Below are 21,498 nucleotides of genomic sequence, written 5' to 3'. Positions count from 1 at the left end.
GAATCGTATGAATATAAGACAGAAATGAGCGAGAAACACATACATATTATATATGCGTATGTATATATTCATGAACACATTGTATTACATTGATTCCAAGTTGTTCAATGTATTTTCAATCGCGATTTTCTTTACTAGTAAGCTGCAAGTAAGACATTATTGTAGTCGTCAACGTGTTTCACGAATGTTCATCTCGATCTGAAAAATCAATCTACGATCCACATTTTTCACTCTGACGTAAGAAAGAAGATGAAAACTTCGAATTCTTCCTGAATACTTCCTATTTAAAAAAAAAAAAAAGAGAACGTGATGGGAACATTTACAAATAACGAAACAACTTCGTTCAAATGAAATCTGCGATTTATTTTTTTCACCCCGAGCGCAAACAAAAAAAAAAGAAATATTTTCGAACGTATTAGATTTTTAGAAAAGAAAACATACAAAGAAGTTCGATTGATTTTTCAATCAATCGATCATATCAACACATATTGATCAGTTACAATTTTAAAAGACACTAAAATTTGTTCTCAAATCATCGTCGTAATAATATTACTACGACAAATTACGAATTGCTCGTTTGCTCGCGCTGATAGTTGCAATGTGAAACACATGCCCCGGTTCCAGCGTTTCCCATTTACGGACCTTAAAGTCCTCCATCTTGCGAGTACGCGTTTCGTACGATCGCCGCCTTCCTTCAATCCCGCAATTATTTCGGACGCGTGTAAGACAGTATCGAGAGAATTAAGGAAGAAAAAAAAAAAGATTGTTTGTAAACGATTAACGAAGAGCGTAAAGTCGTGTGTCTTCGATGCGTGTTTCTTCTTGTTGGGTACTCGGGCACGGGAGGTGGGGGATGCGCCCGAAGAGACAGTCTCGGCCGAGTGCCTCGACGTGTATAAATACAAGCAGTCGGCTTCGTTCTCGCTTAGTCGCTGCGATACTCGATTCTCGTGACGGCCTGTCGATTCGGCGTGTGTGTACCACTGTCAACTGTGTAGCCCGATATCTCGGTTTATCGAAAACCGGCTATCGTCGTGGAGTGTAAGCAGATCAGGTGCGCACATGCGCGCAAAATCGAAACGCATTACAATAAAGTTGCGAAGAAAGAAACACGAGAAAAAAAGAGGAGGCGAGAGAAAGTCGCCTGTTTTTCCGCCGGTTGTGCGTCTCTCCCTCTCTTCTTAACACGAGACGCCGTGTATCCTGTTATATCGTCGTCGAATTTTGTTTTATCAAAGCAACGTATTAATTTGCTGAAGATCGCGCGTGTCACGTGTGTTCTCTCCCTCTCTCGTAGTAAACGAATCTCGATTTTGGCCCGTGTGTGTATACGTGTCGGCATCGCGACAACGTCACGTCGGTGTTACGACGACAAGAAAGGACGAGTGTGCGGATTGTGGCCGACATCGACGGTCTCAGCGGGCCAGCCTCGATTCCCCGTCGTTACCACCGTATCGAACGACGAAAAGGAACACCGCTTTGGCTGAACACTATCAACAAGTCGAGTCGTTCATCCGAAAGCGTTCCACCGGCCAAAGAAGAAGACGCTAGCAACAGCGAAGCTTGGTCGTAGTTCCTGCATTGAAATCGTGGAAACGATTCGAAGCCGCTAGGAAATTGACTTCGCAGCAAACCAGACTCGTCTCTTCGTTCTTGTTCTCTCGTTCAACCAGACAGATTCGCTTTGTTCACTGCGAGGAACCGTTATCGAATTCGTTCCGAGTTGCTCCAAATACAATCTCTCGGTTGTAAGTTATTACAACACGAGTCACACACCGCGCCACCTTTGACGGCTCGAGGACGAGGCAAAGGTTGATTCGGTTGACGTTCCGAAACGCAGAAACGCGGCGAACGAGTTTCCAACCAGAGCTCTCTTCTCGACTTACCAGAAAATAGAGAAACAAATGCGTGCGAGCAAAAGACGCGCGCGAGGTGGAAGGTAGTCGGTCGACCACCGTTGGCTGGTTCCGCGCTCACGATTCTCTTGGGTCAACGATCTGTTGGTGGATCTCGCGCTTGAGCTGTTCCCGGTTTGTATACACGTATCTGTGGACAGGTCCGGTCGATACGATATATACATATATATATATATATATAGGTTCGTGGTTCGGTCGCGTTCGTTGGATACGCGCGTATTCGTGCCGATAGCACGTTTCACGAGGAGTGAAAAGGCGGTCACTCGGTACGCCGTCGTGGCTGCTTTCACCGGCGACGGAATAATGCCGATCGCGCCTTAACGGTACGCGACTCATGCCTTCCGTATTTCCCTTGCGAACCACCGGAAAAATGATAGCGGATCTCGGGTGATTAAGTGTGCAGTGCGTCGCGACAGTTTCCTGATGGTTTTTTCTCGTCTTCGTCGTCTAGTATAGTGGTCGCGGGTGTTTCGGTGTTGTTGATTTAGTATATCGGCAATACAGTGGAAACGTGGATACGCGTTTCGAAGATCTCGATCGATACGTAGCATGGAAAGCAAGATGTACATCAGCAACGAGCCGCAGAACAACGGCCACTCGGCCGCCAAATACGCGTCGACCAATTCGATTCCTTCGATAGTGGAGAAAGAATCGTCATTCGCGAAACTTATCGGCGCTGTTGGCAGAAGGGACTCGAACGCTATTTTACGCGATAATAAAGGCAGACGGCACAGCGTGCTGGAGGATCTGAAGGCGCGAAGGGACAGTCTGTTTCATAGAGCGAGACGCGGTAGCGTTGTCGAGGAGAAGGAAAATACGAAACAAGTGCAGAAGGAGAAAAGACGCGCCAGCGAATGTGGCAGACGGTGCTCGGTTTTCTACGTGTCGCAGGATCTGCTCGAGGAGAACCAAGAACTACTGGAGAACGAGAGAAGAATACAGGCGGACATCGAGGGCAAAAAGGCTCGCAGAAAGTCGTGGCATATCCTCGCCAGGCCGCCGAAACTCGATCGCAAAAGGAGGAAAGGGATTGCTGGCGTCCCGACACAGGTCGCAAGCACCGATGGACTTTACACGCAAGCCAGACAGAAGAGGCCTTCCTGGTGGAACATATTCGTGCCTGACTCCGTCGCCAGGTATTTACCAGTTCGCGTTCCGTTGCTATTCTATTTTGCGTCTTTTAAAGATCGATGCTTCTTGTGAAATTTTTGGACATCGATAACGGCACGCCATCGTTGTCCTTTAGCTTTCTCTCTGTTATTGGATCGCGTCGTTTTATCTTTTCGTAAGGCGCGGTATTTAAAAGTTGCCTCTCCAAGTAAATCGCTTTTACTTAAACGAAATTGCTCGGTCGAGTTGCAACGTGGATAAAAACATAGACATAAAGTAAAACCGACTCTCGTCAAACGTTGTACGGTTGGCCGGCTGAAGTTTCGTAGTGTTCGCATCGATAATTTCGAGCGGGACCGGTTTTCGCGGGGGTATCGTTCCCCGCTCGTCACACGCAATGCTTTTATTCCCATGGAAACCAGATGAATAAATTGCCACGTGAACGTTCTCTATCGCATAACATCGTTCGTTTTCTACACCAGGAACGACGCTTCTACAAATTCGTTGCTCGTGAGATATTCACGGAAGCTGATCTCCGTAATCTCAACAATCGGCTATTTATTAGGATGAGAAAGTATGGCGATTTGAAAATTGAATTTTGATTCTTCTCTTCTCGACACGCATAAACGATATTTCGTTAGAAACGCGGGAAAGTCAAAAGATCGATACACAATCCTGTAAAGGAAGAACGATACTTTCCTCGCTGAACAAACATGAACAATCAATAATATTAATTTTGACATGAATTTACCGAAGAATTTATCTTCCTTAGTCGTATCGTACGCTTCTGTCGTATCATCTGCCATATCGAGGAAAAGTCACAGTTTTCAGATTATTATCATGGACGTTACGGGGCGGAGGAAAGACGTTTAGCAATCACGATTTTGTTATCGTTTATTCGTGTTATATCACCGTCAGTACGCACTGTTACAGTAGCGAGTATAGTGAATGTGATTTGCGAGAAAAATCGCGAGACAGGTGCACCGTGTAAATATTTAGCGAAGTCGACGCGAAGTTAAAACCATAATCCGGGCCCCGGTGATCATGTCACTTGTCAGACAGTCGCATTACCGCCCGCGATAACGACCTCGTTCATAGCGTATACAACGCTTTTACCAACCGAATTCTAGCATGATCTGTTTGTATTACGTAGCCTGGGTGGAAAGTGCCTCGTGATAAAAACATTTGCACGCGTTTCTCTAGAACCGTTAATATTTCTGCATCGAAAGCTGACGTCATCCGGTCTTGCGAATAAATCGGTTACACGTATCGTATCCGCGATACAGATCCTGTAAGTAGGTACATAGACGTTCATTCTTTCATCATTCGTAGATTCGAAATTTTGTAAATTAACCACGCGAATGGTATACGTACGTATATCTCACGGTATACTCGGTTTACCTAAATTTTTACGTACGTTCCGAATTAAATAATATTATGTCGAAACGTCGGCGTATTTGTAACATGCATAAGACGTTCATTTTATCCAATGTTAATGGGAATTTTTCGTACAGTAGTAGAAAGATACACGTATCTTGCTTTATAAAAATAAATCGAACCGCAAATATGTGTTTAACTTCTCTTTCAGCGATCTTGTTTTTCACACTTGCGAGTGCAGCGTCCTTGAGAGGGGAATTGTAATAATTACGTTTCCAACCATTTCGCAATCCCAAACATGATGTATCATCGATAGCATTGAACTATCGCTAAGTTTCCAGTAGAACAATCAGGTGCACGATCACAATGGAATTTTGTAAAATAAGTTGCTTCTTAAACGTTTAGTTCGTTTAATAATATGGGAAGTTCGGAACGGAGGAATACGGAAAACCGGGAACAAAATGTCGATTTACAGCTTTGTATGTATCGGTGTCCAATCTCGCGGGTTTCCTAAGACGGGAAATTTTTCTGAAGTTTCCCCGTGCGTTCGCCGGTAATCCCACGATTTCTCCGCGCATCTATAAACGCGGAAATCAAACATCGTGATTCAATGTGCGTTTATCGTAGGAGTCGTCTTAATCATACGCAATCGGTCGTCTGTACTTGACGAAAAGCGTCGAGAAACGTGGATCGAGTTGTCAATAGCGCGTCATTGTCTTTCGATATCGATCTCTTGCTTTTCCTTTATCCGTGATTGCGTACAATTATCTCGAAATTTATTTTCTTTATCTGTGAAAACAGCATTACAGAACACTCGAACGTTCGTCAAATATGTTTTTTTTCTTTTTCTGTTTAACTTCTGACAGACGAAAACAACGTATGGAACGACAAGTATTATCGATTTGTTGTTGATCTTTTAATCTCGTCGTCGATACTTGTTGTTGTTAATTATTCGCTGCTTCCTGGGTGTCGGCTGTCGACATCAAATCCAGTCTTGTCAAACTAACGATTACGGATATCATTCGACACTGATGTTTTGATCGCTTAATTGCCGTAACAAAAAACGTAACCTTCGCCGCGTGATTACTCAGTCTTTTTATTGCTAACTAAACACTAATTTTATTGCCGTTCCGAGCATCGGCATAATTATCCCCAACAGTTTGTTAATTAAACATACCTCGAGAAAGCATGGTGCAATCGATCTGCCCTAATCGCATTGCCTGGCACCTTTAGCGTAAACTTTTTCAAAGAAATATCCAGAAGCAAGAAACCATTATTTTTGCCATTATTTATTCTCCAATCAATGGAGAAAAAATTGAGAGTGTATCTTCTCATTTCTCGCTTCCTCTAATTACGTCATTGCGTTATTTTTTATTTATTTTACGACTCTCATTAAACGTTACACGACCGGATCGTTGTTTCCTCATACTTCAAGGTTTTGATATGGCGAGATTTTGATTTGACAAGGCAAGAGCTGCGAAATTTCGAATAAGATAGCTGTATGCGCATTAGGCTGATGGTAAAACTATCCCAGAAGGATTTGAACGCACAGCCCTTTGTTTTCTTGGTGCAGCAATTTCTCACGTTCTGAAACGTTCCTCTTACAATTTCCATCCGTAAAATCGTAAGACTTTGCAGCGGTGCCGTGATAAATAAAAATAATGAAAAATTGATCAAGGTAAATTGTAAAAATTTGATATTCAACCGAGCGTAATATCAATATTAAAAGAATCGATTAGATTGTCCGAAATGTCTCTTTCGTTCTATGAGGAAATAATAGACGCACAACGTTTTTTGTTTTATATTATTTTGTCGAATTGTGTACGATCCATTTTGTTCTGTTGAGATAAACACCGCGACGTTTCGCAAACTTGGTTTCACGTTTGTATGAAGCTGCACTGTTGTAGAAAACACGTGTGCGAAAGAAAGATACTTTCCGGACAACCTAATATAAAGATATGAAAAAATGTATTAATTTCTCAGAAACAAACGGTTGCACAGTGAAATCTTTTTGGGGCTGTTACACCGTCAGCCTAAAGCATCGTACACACGTACAGCTAGTTCACTCGAGATTTCCCAGTTCTTGCCATCTCCTTGTAAGTAGAAAATATGCTGGACGTCGATGTTTCTTGCCGATGACGTGCGATTTGGCACGTATTTTACGGAATATTAATTACACGTTATATCTATGTTTAAATATGGAAGATCGTATACTAACGTTTATATATAGTATACTAATGATACTACGCTCGAACGCTATAATTTGATTTGGGTGCATAGGGACAGGTCTGATTAGATTCGGAATACGTGTAGTTAAATCCGCTTAAATTTAGTTCGAGTATAATTATGTACGACTAAGTTGGCTTGTATTCGAGTAGGCTTAAGTGCGATTAGCGGATTTATACAGCGTGTTCACATTTTTAATTCCCAATGTCTTTCTCATGAGCGGTAGGTTTCTAAGAAAAGTGGAAGAAAATTGGAAGAGAACAGGGTTTAATGAATTGGTCCATTTACAATGTTACATAATGGCAAAGAACAATAACAGGAACACCGTGTATATGAATGAAATTTGCTGTACGTACAATCATTCCCGTAATACCTGTAGTCGAGGTTAATAGGAACTAAAAATCGATTGGACAAGACGAAATTGCATTCTGAACACATTCGACGATAATTCCCTTACTTCGTACGATCACGAGGCGCCAGGAACATTGTTAGACATGGCAATTGAGGGAATTTGCAGTTTTTATTCCGAGAGGGCGTATTGTTTGCGGGAAAAGAAGAAAATGAAAGAAGGGAAGGAAATGTTCGGTTAGCTGACCAGGCTCTGCTGTTTTTTTTTCCGCTGACGAGGAAAATTCACCGAGGAAATTAGGTCGATCCCGTAACACATTCGCACTGTTTCCCTCCTTGAAAAATTGGCAGCTCGTTTCGACATCGGTAATCCAACCGTGTCGGCTTTCCCCTGGCTGCATCTTTTCCCCGTTCCATTCGATTGATCCGCAGCCGTTAATTTTTGATAGTTTCGTGCCAGCTGATTCACGGCAGAGCCGCCGGTTTCGACGTTATATCCCACGAGCTCTGTACGCTCCAAATAGAATATCCATCCTTCTCGTTTCTTACTCGGATCCTAAAAACCGTAAGAGGAAAAATTCTTCTCCGCTGAATCAAATTTTACGGACATCTTCTGGAGCCGCTTCTCTTTGTTCGATAAATTGCTACGAATTACCGTCAGCGTATTTGGTTTAAATGGATCGGATTGAACATCTTGAGGAGTACGGAAGATAGGAAAAAATGTTTCAGTGGAAAGTTGTAAGACGACAGATACATAAATTGTTACAAATATGATTTTTTAATATCGTGGAATGTAAAATGCGTAAATTGTTGCAAACGTTATTGTTCGAAATTTACATTGGAATTTATGGCTCTTTATGGCTGCTTGCGATAAATAAATTTACCGGGATTAATTATATATTTTTATGAGAACTTCAGTAGTAATAACGTATTCATATAAAAACAAATTCAGACTTCTGATATTTGTTTAACTTCGCGATAAGCACACTTTTCAACTGATGGTTAAGCATATTTAAACTTATCTGTCTGTAGCTCGACATATTTATTTTCAAAGCTATCGTATCGTTCGCGATGTCGCATCTCCTTTAATACTTGCATTTTTAATATCTAGAAAATTTTCTCTAGCATAACGTAATATGTACACACATTTCTCCGTTCTTTGTACATTTGCTTAAAACACAGAGCATAACAACGCAAATATTGTAATACCTACGATGTTTTTCTAGCGTGGGAGAAATTTAAATTTCTCTTTTGATCTTTAAAAAATAAATTTCGTAGAAAGAGGAATTTTCAATGAGACATTTTGCAAACAAACGCTGCTTTCCGTTGCAAAGGATTAGAATAATGAACAAATTGGAAAGTTGGATCGATTTGGTCGCTGGCAAAAAAAATGCACGAGGAATTTATCAGGATCACTGGTTGCTCCTGAAAACCGGTCGAACGTCTTAAAATAGCTGCCTGTGTTATTATTCTTTGCTCTTTCTTTTTTCTATCCAAGCCTTTATTTACCGCGTTTGCTAGATACCAAACTACTCTTTCGATGTTTCTCACGGCGATTCGCACGATGTTGCGCGAACGTTTCGATTTCGCGTGGAGCTCTGCGATGCTGAAATTGTCCTCGAGGACAGACGGAAGTTTTCAAATCCAAAGTAACGAGCTAACATCTTTTCTCCAATTAATTAATCATGGAACGAGACGTTTCATTGCAAAACGTAAAACCTTTTGCAACAAGTAGAAGAATATATTCTGTTTGCAACGCGGAAAGAAGAATAAACAACATAGAAGAATAAACACAAAGAGAAAAAACGATCCTAATTGGTTGAAGCGTGCTTTAACAGAGAAATAAAGAAATGAGAAAGGGGAAAAAGAGTTCGAAAGAGGTTGAAATTGTTTTTTGCTCTTCGATCGTGCTTCCGTACGGAAGAAAAGAAAGAATGGCCGTGGAATACGAGCGAAACAACCGCGCGAGTCGACTTTAAAACGCGTGTTTTCCTCGAACGGCCAGGAACGTGTTCAGGAAAAGTTTCGTTGCCAGTTTCGAAGAATCGCTTCCGGTGTGCCTTATTCCCGACATCCAATAGAGTTTGCGTTGTTGTAACGTGTTTGCTCGTACAACCTACCTTTCAAACTCCTCCATTCTTATCCTCCCTTCTTTCATTCAGAAATTGATTCTGTTATAGAGAAAATAAATTTTCCGCCTTTCTGTTTTACTTTTACTGCTTGCAGGCCAGAGCTTCGTTTATTTCGTAAGATTTGGCGAGGAATGGAGAAAAAACCGCATTAAAGAAATGCTTGGTAATGCCGAGGAAATTAGCGTGGAAAAGATGTTTCTAGTATGAACAAGTTTGATCTGTATCTACTATTATTAATGCGACTGTTTCGCGATTTCAACTTATCTATATTACTTTAGCTTCTGTGTTGATAGTGATTCGCAATAGCAATTATCGGTGTAAAGATACGACGTAACAAAATTATTAGGCGCCTCTTAAGATCGAATTAATCTATGTCCTCGAGTGCTCAATTTTTCTCAAACACCGTGTTATTGTTTCTTTTTTTCTTCTTCTTTATACTTCACGCCGGTTTTATTACAACAGAGTAATCTTTATTGAAACAATTAATGTCGGCCGTATCGTAAGTTGCTCTTAATTGTACGTATTTTAAATGCAAATTACCGACAGCTGAAGACAGTCAAACAATTGCAAACAGTAGCATACCTGAGATCCTCGTTAGCGGTTATAAACGAGGCAATTGAAATTGTCGATGAAAATACGACGAATTAAACGACATACAGTCCGACATTTCGCCTCTGCCAATAAGGTGCTCGCAAATTGCGCAAGCATTCGACAGCCACTCGAAATTGCCACCACGCGCAACATCTGTTCTCGTGCAACTCTTTGTACACCTTTTGCACGCACACGTATAAACATACGTGCGGTGCAAATGTAGCGCGCAACTTATTTGCGTTTCATCTCTATTAACGCGACCTGTTCCACCGTTATTTTTATCGCCGGCATGTACGTTCCTTTATATCATTCTTATTTTCCACTCTGCCCATCGATTGGGAACGACAATCGTAAACACTCATGACGATTGGACGATTAATTAAAAAGGAAGAGGATACGAGCGTAGAAATTATTCTTAGAACGATACTGACTGCAAAACGTAGCGTATTATTAATATTTCACAGTGTTAATAGTGTTAGAATAATGTAGAACGTGAATTTCTCAGAATGGGTATTTGGTACTGAGATTTTTAGGTTTGTAAACAAACTAACGCGAGCGACATACTAACGATCCAATAATTATAAATAAAAGTTTGCAATCTGTTTACGACGCATTTGCATATTTCGCGAATATTTTATAAATGATGGCCGTTGGATAAATGTCTCACGATATTTGTTGCTACAGCAGACGTTTAGGGATCCAACATTTTTCTCACAAATGTGCCAATTGGAAGAAAAAGACCAATAAATTGTTCGCTTGTAGAAGACAGTACCAATAACTGAATAACAATAAAAATCAATCGAAACGGGCAAATAAAAATGAATAACCCGAACATGCTGTATATCGTTAGAGGAGATCGTGAACATGTTCGATTGAAAGAAGGCGAAGCAGGAAATCGAATTTGATCGGAGTAGGCTTTATCCAAATAAATTACGGGCCCTGTTCGCGTGGAATTTTATGCCAACTCCCTCGTATTCGCTAAAAATATGTTGTTATGTCAGCCGGTTCGCAATGATACGTTAGCACGTCGAGAAATTTCGAAACGGTAAAAGTCGGCGAACGCATCGAAAGCGAGTGTTAATTAGTCAGATATGGTGTAGCCTTGTATTTGGTATCGGTTGCAACCGAGTTCAGCGCGGAGCATTGTCCGAGGAATTATTAATGCAGTGCTACACACGTTGGCGTGTGATTAGCATCTTAATTAGTAACGCAAAATTTTACATATATATAATTTATGCTTAGAGGTCATTGTGTTAGAAGTTGCTATTGTAAGATGCGATTTTTATACTTGCAGCAAGCTGATTATCTAATTCGAGGCTGATGATCTCAATGGAACTTTGTACACATACAAGCAAAGTAGGTTATATAAGAAATATTGTTTCTCTGTATTAGAAGATTAATTTGTTGTTTCATTATCGGTATTTATTTAACAATTATCTATATTTACTTATTTATTTACCTTATTACTTATATATTTACTTAACGATTTTATCGAAAGATACACGCAACTTGAAGTTTTTACTTTCATAGTAAATACATGAATTAAAATTTCATGGAAATGAAATTAATATCGTAGTTTATTCTTCGCGGCTTCGGTTTTACATATTTACACTTGTCGCGCATGATATCAGACCAACGCAGAAGGTTACGATTAATACACCTAGTATACAGTGTTCAACGAGCGATAAAATCCCAGCGATAAAAGTTGAATCATTGTATAAAATTGCTTAGACGATCTCGGCTGTAAATCCATGCTATGCCCATAAATCTTCCCTCGAGAAAGGATTAATTGAAAATCATAATGAACTAGTGGAGAGGGTTGATTCAGCGTCGTTAAACCGAAAATGCACGTACGCGTGACGTCAAAAGTTTAACGAAGGAAAAGAAAAGCGCAATTCCTCGCGTCCCGCCGTGGCCGCTCGTTGAATAACAAAACGCAAACAGCTCTATGTCCCTGTGGTATGCACGACTCATCGTAATAAAAATCGAAGATTCTTCAACGTGAACAAAGACTTTATTGTCTTATCCGGCGATCTGTCGTGGGAAGTTTCCGTTTGAATCTTCTATGCAATCGTGATACACGATGTTGGTTGATAGTAGACAAATGTGTCGAAGTTTTAGGTCAATCAGATGTACCTTACATTTAGATCATTTACAAAAGTATATTTATTATTCGTATTAACGTAGTTGGTATTTTTTCAACACAGATACCTTCTCTACTTTCCTTTCTTTTCCTTTTTCCAATAGAACTGATAATATTAGGTTGTAACAAAGATTCATTCTATCCTTATCTGTATTTGTAAACGGAGAAAAGAAAATGGAACGAATACGCGTTACATTGCAACATTACGAAAACATATATATATATTCTTCGAAATGAATTTTTTATTTGATAAACGTACTCGTATTTCCTTGAGAGTACGACCGTTTGTTTCTACTTGAAAAAATCCGTAGGGCAAATTTATAATACATATTACGAGAGTAAATCATCCGTAAGTAGAATAGGAATTCCTGCACAGACTCGATGGACCAGCACGATGCATAAAACGCAAGTTTTCTGCAAAAGAGACGAAGGCAGTCAAGTAGAGTAGTTTATGAACGACAGTTCCCACAAAACGTTCACATAAATATTCATGCACGAACTTGGCTTATTCTCGAGGGCGTGCATGATGCACACATACGTACGTTTCCTAAAAAAAAAAAGTAACCTGCACGCAGGTGCACGTCTCCTCTGGAGGAAGGCACGACTTCGTCCGTGAAGAACACGCCGGCTGGCTACCCTGAGAAAGTGACGTGAATCGCGAAGGGCGTGTATGCACCAGTCTGAGAAAGTGACGTTCACTGGTGCGGATACGCAGACGAGAAAGTAGCGAAGCGTTGTTACGCACGCGGCTCGCGTGTCCAACTCGCTTTACTCTTCGAACACGTTATCACGCATACGCGTATGCGTCCGACTTGGCTCTGCGTTCGCCTTGATATTAGAACGAATAACTGGCCTCGATGTAACGTGTGCATTTTAATCGAGAAGCCTATATGTAACTCAGTCAGACAATTCTTATTTCGATCATCCGTATTTAGAATTAGAATAATTAACGATTAGAGTTCTGTCTAGTTTATGCGTAATTCGATGAGGGACTTTTTCTTTCGATACTCTGTGTTTGGGACAGAGTATCATTTGGATTAGATCGATTATGAGATTATAATTGTTGATAATCGGAATTTTAATTTTGTTGTATTTTTATGTCGCGGAGGTGGAGCTTGAGGGGAGAAAAATAACTTTTGCTAGAAAGGAGATTTTTAGAGACATATATCGAAATTGTTCGTGCATTAGTGCGAGATAATTGTAATTTCTAGTCGCCCGGGAGGCGAGATGTAATTTTCATTAGGACCCTTGGAACGTGGAGAATAATTTTTCCTACGTGAAAAAGTGCGAAAGCGCCATTTTTGAAAGCGTATATTGAAATTCTTGGTATATTGTTATTGCCAGATAATTATAATTATAATCTTCCTTTTTTTCCCGCAATGTTTCAGCAGCGAAATATAATTTTCATTTTCGTCGTATCGTAATTCGACGATCAGGTAGCATAAAAATGAAAATATCGGTTCTATCAGAAATCTTGTTAGACGAGTTAATGGAACAAAACTGGTGTCAATCAATTCAATTATTGAACTGACCTCACGTCAATTTAAAAATTTTTCTTTATACCTCTTATCGAGTTTCGTGATCTTCTGTTGCAACAGGCAATCACTTACGCTCGTAACTCTTTCGAGATAGGCGAATAAGGTTTAGAAATTGTAGAGTGGTGAGAGCTGAAGTATCGTGATTAATAGATTTTGTCTTATTAATTTATGTTCTGGCACGAGAGCTCCATTCTATCAACGTTTTGAAAGAGAAGAACTATGCTCGTATTCTGTTTCTTTTTGGCTCGCTGCAGAGTTTTAAATTTACAATAGAAATAATAAGAAAACCGCGTTCTTCTAACTTTCATAACTTCACCGACCAACCTTTCTCAATTGTGTTCCGACCGTTAGTACGATATTACCATTTTCATCTCCTAAAAACCTACGTAACAGTTGCCCCCGTTTAAAATTCCTTAAAGTCGTGAATTTTTTCGAAATACCCTTGGACAATTCGCAGTTTCATCTTCGAATGAATGAATCATTCAGATCTGCTTTAAATCTTTTAGAATGCACTTCTGTTATTACTCTCTCCAAGAAATTTCAATTTTCCACGGGGAATCTTTTAAAATCGAATCCGCGAATGTTCAACTTCTAAGTTAAAATTTCTAAATTTTCGTATTATAAAGCACCATTACATATAACCAATCGATCAACCGATCGAATTTTCATCGCCTGTGTTACATGCTACCATATGATTTTCATATAAAATCTATCTAGATTTATTTTATTTCAAAGTATGTTAGAATATCCGCTTTATCTATAAATTCAAAGGCAATTTTTCCAGATTCGTAATTTATTTTCTATTTGTATCGATACGACACAAGCTGTACCAACGTATCTAAGTCACGTTCAAACCCATCACGTACACACTCAAACGTGTTAATTACCACGGTGTTACCATTCCCAACCAAACGTTTTTCCCACGCCACCTCTACCATTCTGCTTATAAATCTCACTCGAAAATTCCTCACCAATTCCCCAGAACATTCCAAACCGTAGTCAAACGAAGTCACACCACGAATACCAAAGCTTCCTTTCTTCTTTCTTGCTTAACTTTCGCGCTTCGTAAATGTGAAGAGGAACCGAGCGCAATTACAATTATTTGTCCCGCGTGAGAATTAACATTCGAGACATTAGCTCGTCGACTGTTGCGAGACGAAAGCTCTGTAAATACGCTTGAGTTGTATTTCAAGGCTAATGCTATTATACAGCTAACATTCTTTTTCTTTAGTAGAATTAATTTTACTTGATTGCTATCTTCATTGATTGAAAAAAGAACAATACAATTGGAAGTTACTTTTATCAAAGATTAAGGCTTTTCTTTTACCGTATCTCGCTACTTTAGTTAAGAGCGAAGAAGTTGAAAATAATTGAAAAATAAACGAAATGAGAGGTCCTACGGCCGATGTCGTAATTAACACTTTCAAATAGACACTTGCACATGGACTGATAGTTTCCAGAATGCATCAGGATTGGAGGCGTGCGAGAATTTTTCTCGGGATCGGGTTGGATTCCTGAAAGTATCTCATAATTCGAGACTGTCGGAATTTCCGCGAGTTTTCAAGGCTCTCGAGAATTTGAAAGCTATACATAGGTTAAAATATGTAGCAAAAGTAATAACGAAGTAAGCGATAAATTTTATTACGAAATAATTTTTACGAGACAAATTTTCTTGCTTCATGTTGTATCTCGTTATTATTTTCGCCCCATATTCTAACTTGTATAGTTTTAAAATTCTCGAGAATCCCGAAAATCTCGAATTACAAGATACTTCGAGGAACCCGACCCGACTTCCTCTAGACCCGTGCCGACACACTTCTGATTAGGATCTATGAACTTTTAATTTCACTTGTGGCTCGTAAAATAAGTCAAAGAAATTTCCCTATTTACACATATGACAAATATTAGGTTGTCCAAAAAGTTTCTTTCGTTTTATGAGGAAATAATAGACGCACAACGTTTTTGTTTTATATTTGTCGGAGATGAAAGAACACCGGAACCTTTGGAATTTTGGATAATCTCGCAACATTGTAACCTAGAGTCTACTATAGCTGTAATTGAACAATTGTAGTTATTCAATCCGATTGTAATTGTTCGAGAGTTGTGATAATGAGCTTGGGCTCGAGGTGACAGTCAGTCGCCGAACGTAGCCGCGGTCACGGGATGAACGCTTTGTCTAACAAAGGCATAGAATAATTCTATAGCTCCCCTTAAAAAGGAAATAGTTGTAACACTCGACAGTAAACATTTCAACGGTCTCTGTCCCGTAGCTCGCCACACGCAGACCCTATTCTTCGAGTAAGATGATTGCCAGATTGTCGATGCGTCTCCGCAGTACATGTTCAGCTAGCTCGAGGGCCCGTTATAAATCTTAAGATTTAGTCAACTAAAGTCCTTCAAACAGACAAACAATCTTTGTCCCAACTACGGGAAAATAGGGGAGACCTATTTTTCAACGAGCGGCGTCTCCCACTAGCAACTTTCCCTCGAGGGCGGCTAGCATCTTTTTCTAACCACCGATATGGAGATTGACCAATTAGCAGCAACGCCAATTTCCCTTACTTTCTGAACGAAGGCTTTTCTCGACGAATCCGATGATCTCGTGTCCTTAGATACACCCCAATATAGTTTTCTTCTGTGGCATCATCGGGACGGGAAAGTCATTCCCGCACGCGATCTCATCGATGAAAAAGAGTAACCCCTTACGACCAGTGAATATTACGCGTCCGACTTAGATTTTGTGAGTACGTTCATCTATCATCCCGTCGACCGCGGATTCGTTATTGAACCTAGGATCATTGTCATTAGTTTCTCGAGTACCTAACTACCACGGTTACTTGTCCGGTTCTATAATAATCGTATTTGCACTAGTCAATATCTTCTTTATTGCATAACGACAACGTGTAACCCAAACGAAGATTCGTTTCACGCCCCTAACCCTAATTCTAATGTAAACCCGACATATTATTTTATCGAATTTCGTACGATCCATTTTGTTCTGTTGAGATAAACACGGCGACATTTCACAGACTTTGTTTCACGTTTGTGTGAAGGTACATCGTTGTAAAAAAACACGTTTACGAAAGAAAGACATTTTTCGGACAACCTAATACGATCGTTGGCTACTATAATTATTAGCGTGCGAAGATATATGAAAGAACAGAAACAAGCGCAATTACAATTTGTCCCACATGAGAATGGACATTCCGTGTCTACGTCCACCGATGCGTTATAAGTGCCAAAGGATTGTAATTTAGGCGAAGACAGGAGGGAAGGCGCGAAAAGCGCGTGTTCTGCGATCGTGAAACGACTGCATCCAGACGTCACGCTCTGATTCACGCGCGGATCGAGCGCCACCCGTGCACGAGATCCACGCGCTCGATCTTGCCAATTTTTTTACCGTCCCCTGTGTTCTCCGAGTCGATTATTAGCCGTTTCGAACGATAAGCAGCCCGGCCCCGTCCACCTTTCGTCTCTCTTTCCACCTTTCCAGATGGTGAAACACGCAGGAAAGATAAAAGTTGTAGCTCGGGAATCGCTGGTCAAACCGGATGAGAGAAGAAAGGATTGAACGTATACTTGTGTGCTTGTGTAGGTGAGCGTGGAAGGAGAGGCTGGTTTGGCCGAACAAAGAACCAGGACTCGAGGTGTCTTGAGTCTCGAGCGTGGGCTCGAGATAGCTCTGTTCGTGGCGATGCAGGCTTCTTATTTCTCCACTGTACTTAGGTATGACTCAGGATTTTTGACACGATGCTTGTTGAAGAGTTGGAGGCGGTTGTTGATCGCTAGACCGCGCAGTTTCATGCGTTTGCACGAAATTTAAGGACGCAACGATCCAAAGAATGCGCATAACTCTCAAAGAAGAAATTACGACCAGGTTATGGTTTTGCAGGTAGTTCTTGATCTTCAGTCGAGACTCGAGAATTTACGATCGCATGGATAATTAATTTGATTGATAACCTGTAACGTCGGAGAGGACACGCTGAGAGCAGGATAACACAAAGAAGCTATTTTGCTCCATTACACAGTTACGATTTTTTGACATGCCGGTTATTAAAGTTAGAGCCACGGTTGCTATCTATTCGAGACCAGCTTCGTTAGCCATCAAGATTCTAGTTTCGGATTGAACTGCTACATAGTTAGATAAATTCGATAGATCATTTATGACACGAGGGAAGCAGATGATACAAAGAGATAAAAATAGAGATGATACAAAGAGATATTGTATAATGAAATACATTTATAGTATATGCAGTATAACGAAGTTATCAGTTCGATGTTTCGAGTGAAGGATTTCTCGATTGATAATTATTTGAAGCAGAAGATCGCAACGTACAAATTCGATCGGTATAATAGACTCGTACGAATTTTTCCTTTCTTTTCGTGGGACGATCTTCGAGCGTCGTTTTCGTTTAACGCACGGAAGATACCGTTTCCGCTTCAAGTCACGGCGGAATATTAAACAGACCGTACCGATGTGTTCCACCGGTTGCCTCACCGACTCCCTTGTCTGCCAACGAGTCGCCTGTCCACCTCCAAGTCCTGACAGTTGCAGCCACGACTGAGAGAATGCCAAAGAACAGCAAACGACGTTCTGCCCTATATTCTGCTCACGTATCGCGACGCTAGATTTTCCTCGAATCAATTTGAGCCATCTGATGCGAATCGGCGCAACCGGTGAATAGATCGTTCTGTGGAAATCTGATAAGCCGAGTAGAAATTTTAATCCAACAGCGTTCCTATGAATATGTATGCATTTTCCTAGATCTGGCTTCGAGCTGGTAGATTAGAGAAAAGAGGAAAATTGTTGTTGGCAAAAAGAGTTGTCCTTTTACATTCTTCGTAGATGAAAATAGTGTTTTATCTCGCGAAGTTTACAGCTTAATTATCCAAATTATCCAAACTGGTTTTCATTTGGTCTAGGGACTAAATACGCGTTATTACTGTTTTTGAATATTTCCAAAATTTTAATTTTGGTAAGACACATTATTCTTTGGATCTTATACAAAACTTCTTCGATTTATTTTCTGTTTTGAAAATGTAACTTCCACTAATTGTAAGTTATATTAGAATACTCTATTCCAACCAGCGAATAATTTAAAAATCAGTAAGTTAACAAATATAGATTTATCGTGTTTTCCCACATAGTCTTCGCATTATGTGCAATGAGTTTCACGTAAAAATTACAGGAGAAACAAATTCTGATTTCTCGGCTTTTATAGAGAAACAATTTTCGAATTTATGCCTATATTTAAGTAATTGCGAATTTTATTTCAAATTTTATTGCGATGTTGAAGAGTGAGAGTAACGTGCGTCTCGTGTATGACCGATGTAGATTCGAATTAAGATTTGATCTGCTGATAAAGCTCGTAAATCCGTACATATACCGACTATCTTAACTCGACCGGCACCATATCGATGTTAATCTCGCGTATAATTGGCAGACAGCTATTTGAGTCGTTCCATCAGCCGATGTTCCTTGAGGGGAGATAAAATTGTTCTATTATGTGTTAACGCCGCAATTAGACGATTCTCCATTGTATGGAAATATTAAATTAGCAACGATCGTTTCGGTATCTAATAGATCGAACACCATATCGTTTATTTAACGGAAATAGGCGTTTAACGCTAATCTACAGAGAAGGAAGTCGTTTCATCCGAATCGTAAATTTCATTTTTCATCTTTTCCAATTTTTATACATTAAGGATCGGAACGAAGTGTGAGAATTTTATTGGAATAACGAACGACGAAATCAGATAATCGGCATGCTAAAAAGAATTTCAAGAAAGTTTCAAAGTCTCAATATTGATAATTTTCAAACGAAATATCCTGTAGTATTTTATTTCTCACTACTTTTGATTCTACTTCGAAATCGAAACAAATTGCAAAATGAAATATTCCATTCCTTTGGACAAGAATGCCCAAAGTTCGAAAAAGAAATCTCAAGAAAAATAGAAAATTCCAATATTCCCTTCGAGAAACGTAGAGTGCATACAAAAATGGAACGAAGAGAGCCAAAGATAATCCCTGGGTGCTTCAAAGTTACAACATATTCACGCATCAATAATATTAAATTCGCAATATTAAATATTAAATATTCAATTCACCCAAATGTGATACAAATAGCAGATTTTTCGTATGAAAAACCCTTTCTCCATTACAGTTACTGTCCGTAATCACGAAGCATCTTGCATCTGCTACGGATCTTCGTGTCTCGACAAATTTTCGACATTATTTGAAAATTTTCAGGTCAATTTTAAGACTAAATGAAAATTACCATAAAGCATGGAAGAAAAACATTATATAGTTTTATTGTTACATATTATACGCATTTTTGCACATTTAACCCTCCAATATAGAAAGACATCTGAGAGACGTCATTTAGTTCGTATGTTATTTTAGATCAATTTCATTATGTATCATAATTTATTATCTAACCGTATTTTTATTTACTATTTGTAAAAATAATAATAATATATTAAAATATTATATTATTATAATAATATGTTATTTTTGTCAGAATCAAATTACACATGTCATATATACAAAATTTATATACAAAAAAGATATACATATCGAAAATATAGAATAAACATTTTTTTAATTTTTTTTTTAATTTTTCCATCGAGACAACGATCTACAGTGAGATCCGTTATAACGAGATGTGATAAAGTGCACGCATACCGAGCGAAAATTCAAAGTCGATTTTCTCGAAAACAAAGCCTCAAACTAAAAATTTTTGTTCTATATTTTCGACTTTTTTTTCGCGTAAAATCGCGATATATATTTAAACTTTGCATAAACTATATATTTAAACTTTGATGTCTTACGATTTATCCATATTTCAGTATATTATGATCGTATTATTGTTCTCTCTATAAATAGTCAATGAAAATGCAGTTAGGTGATAAATTTGCTATAAATATATAATGCCGTAAATATGTGTAAATATAATGTAATATAGCGCAAGTATATACGTATATATAATGTGTACACATTGAAGATAGATTTATTCGCGATAGGTCGTCGGTGACCCAGAAAAAGGATTTTAAAAATTGTGGCCCAACTACTTGATAGATGATAATATTAGCTAATTAAATAATTATATTATAAAAATTTACATTATTGATTTCGCTTCAGAAACGAGGAAAGAAAGAAACAAAAAATCACTTCGATAACATTCTCTATTGAAAATAATAAAAGCAAAATTCCTCTTCCATAAAACACGCTAGCTCGGTTGAAGAATGAAATTTGCCATTTGCATGTTCGCAAACGGTGTATCCAGGCATGATTGAACGTTCGTTTGTTTGCTTCGAAAACACTTCTATTCCTATTAATATACATATCCAAGAACACATTCCTATGAGACTTTTAAGCGCCAGCGTAAAAGTTGACTTTTTGGTTTTTTGTCCTACGGTGAACGCACTGTGAAACGCCAAGAATTCTACGTAACATTACGTCGAGCTATGCTAAATGGTATTTTCTATACAAGATTAAATATCTCGTAAACACGAGTATGAAGTACGACGTACACACGTACGAGAGACAAGAGAAAAGAAGCTTAGTCGATTGATTTATCGATATCAATATACTGGGTGGTTGATAACTGGTGGTACAAGCGGAAAAGGGGTGACTCTACGCGAAAAAAGAAGTCGAAAATATAGAATAAAAATTTTTTTCAAATTTTTTTTATTACATTTTTCCATCGAGACAACGATCTACAGTGAGATCCGTTATAACGAAACGTGATAAAGTGCACGCGTACCGAGCGAAAATTCAAAGTCGATTTTCTCGAAAACAAAGCCTCAAACGAAAAATTGTTATTGTATATTTTCGACTTCTTTTTTCGCGTAGAATCACCCCCTTTCCGCTTGTACCGCCAGTTACTTACCACCCTGTATTTCCAACACAAGATACCATCGTTCGTAATTTGCAACATATTTCGCAAATTTTTGCACACGAATCTTTTTCATCCTCTTTATGTCTACAATTCACTCTGCAAATATTCTGCAGATATTTTGCACGCCGACTTGCATAATCCAACGAACTGTTGAAACACCCGCGCGAAAATTTCCTCCGCACCGAGCCTAAAACTAATAAATAGACACGAAGACTT

General features: G+C 39.1%; 1 protein-coding gene across 12 annotated transcripts in view; it reads left to right on the top strand.

Moving 5' to 3' along the window:
• The window catches only part of LOC117237187 (TLD domain-containing protein 2), a 303,806-nt gene that overhangs the window by 158,784 nt on the left and 123,524 nt on the right, over positions 1 to 21,498 (top strand). For 3 of the 12 annotated variants that reach the window (XM_033500917.1, XM_033500918.1, XM_033500913.1), the window contains exon 1: positions 913 to 3,052. The exons of 4 other annotated variants lie outside the window; for them this stretch is intronic. In XM_033500917.1, coding sequence (XP_033356808.1) covers positions 2,466 to 3,052 — 587 coding nt within the window. In that variant the 5' untranslated portion in view covers positions 913 to 2,465. Of the gene's footprint in view, positions 1 to 912; positions 3,053 to 21,498 lie in introns of those variants that run through there. 5 more of the 12 variants (XM_033500916.1, XM_033500914.1, XM_033500919.1 and 2 more) reach the window with 5 other exon arrangements.

The sequence above is a fragment of the Bombus vosnesenskii genome, unplaced genomic scaffold (genome assembly GCF_011952255.1).
Source record: "Bombus vosnesenskii isolate JDL3184/JDL3185 unplaced genomic scaffold, Bvos_JDL3184-5_v1.1 scf7180000013361, whole genome shotgun sequence".
In the NCBI taxonomy this organism is placed as follows: domain Eukaryota; kingdom Metazoa; phylum Arthropoda; class Insecta; order Hymenoptera; family Apidae; genus Bombus; species Bombus vosnesenskii.
The sequence above is the reverse complement of the archived record's forward strand: the minus strand, read 5'-3'. Positions and strand labels throughout refer to the sequence as shown.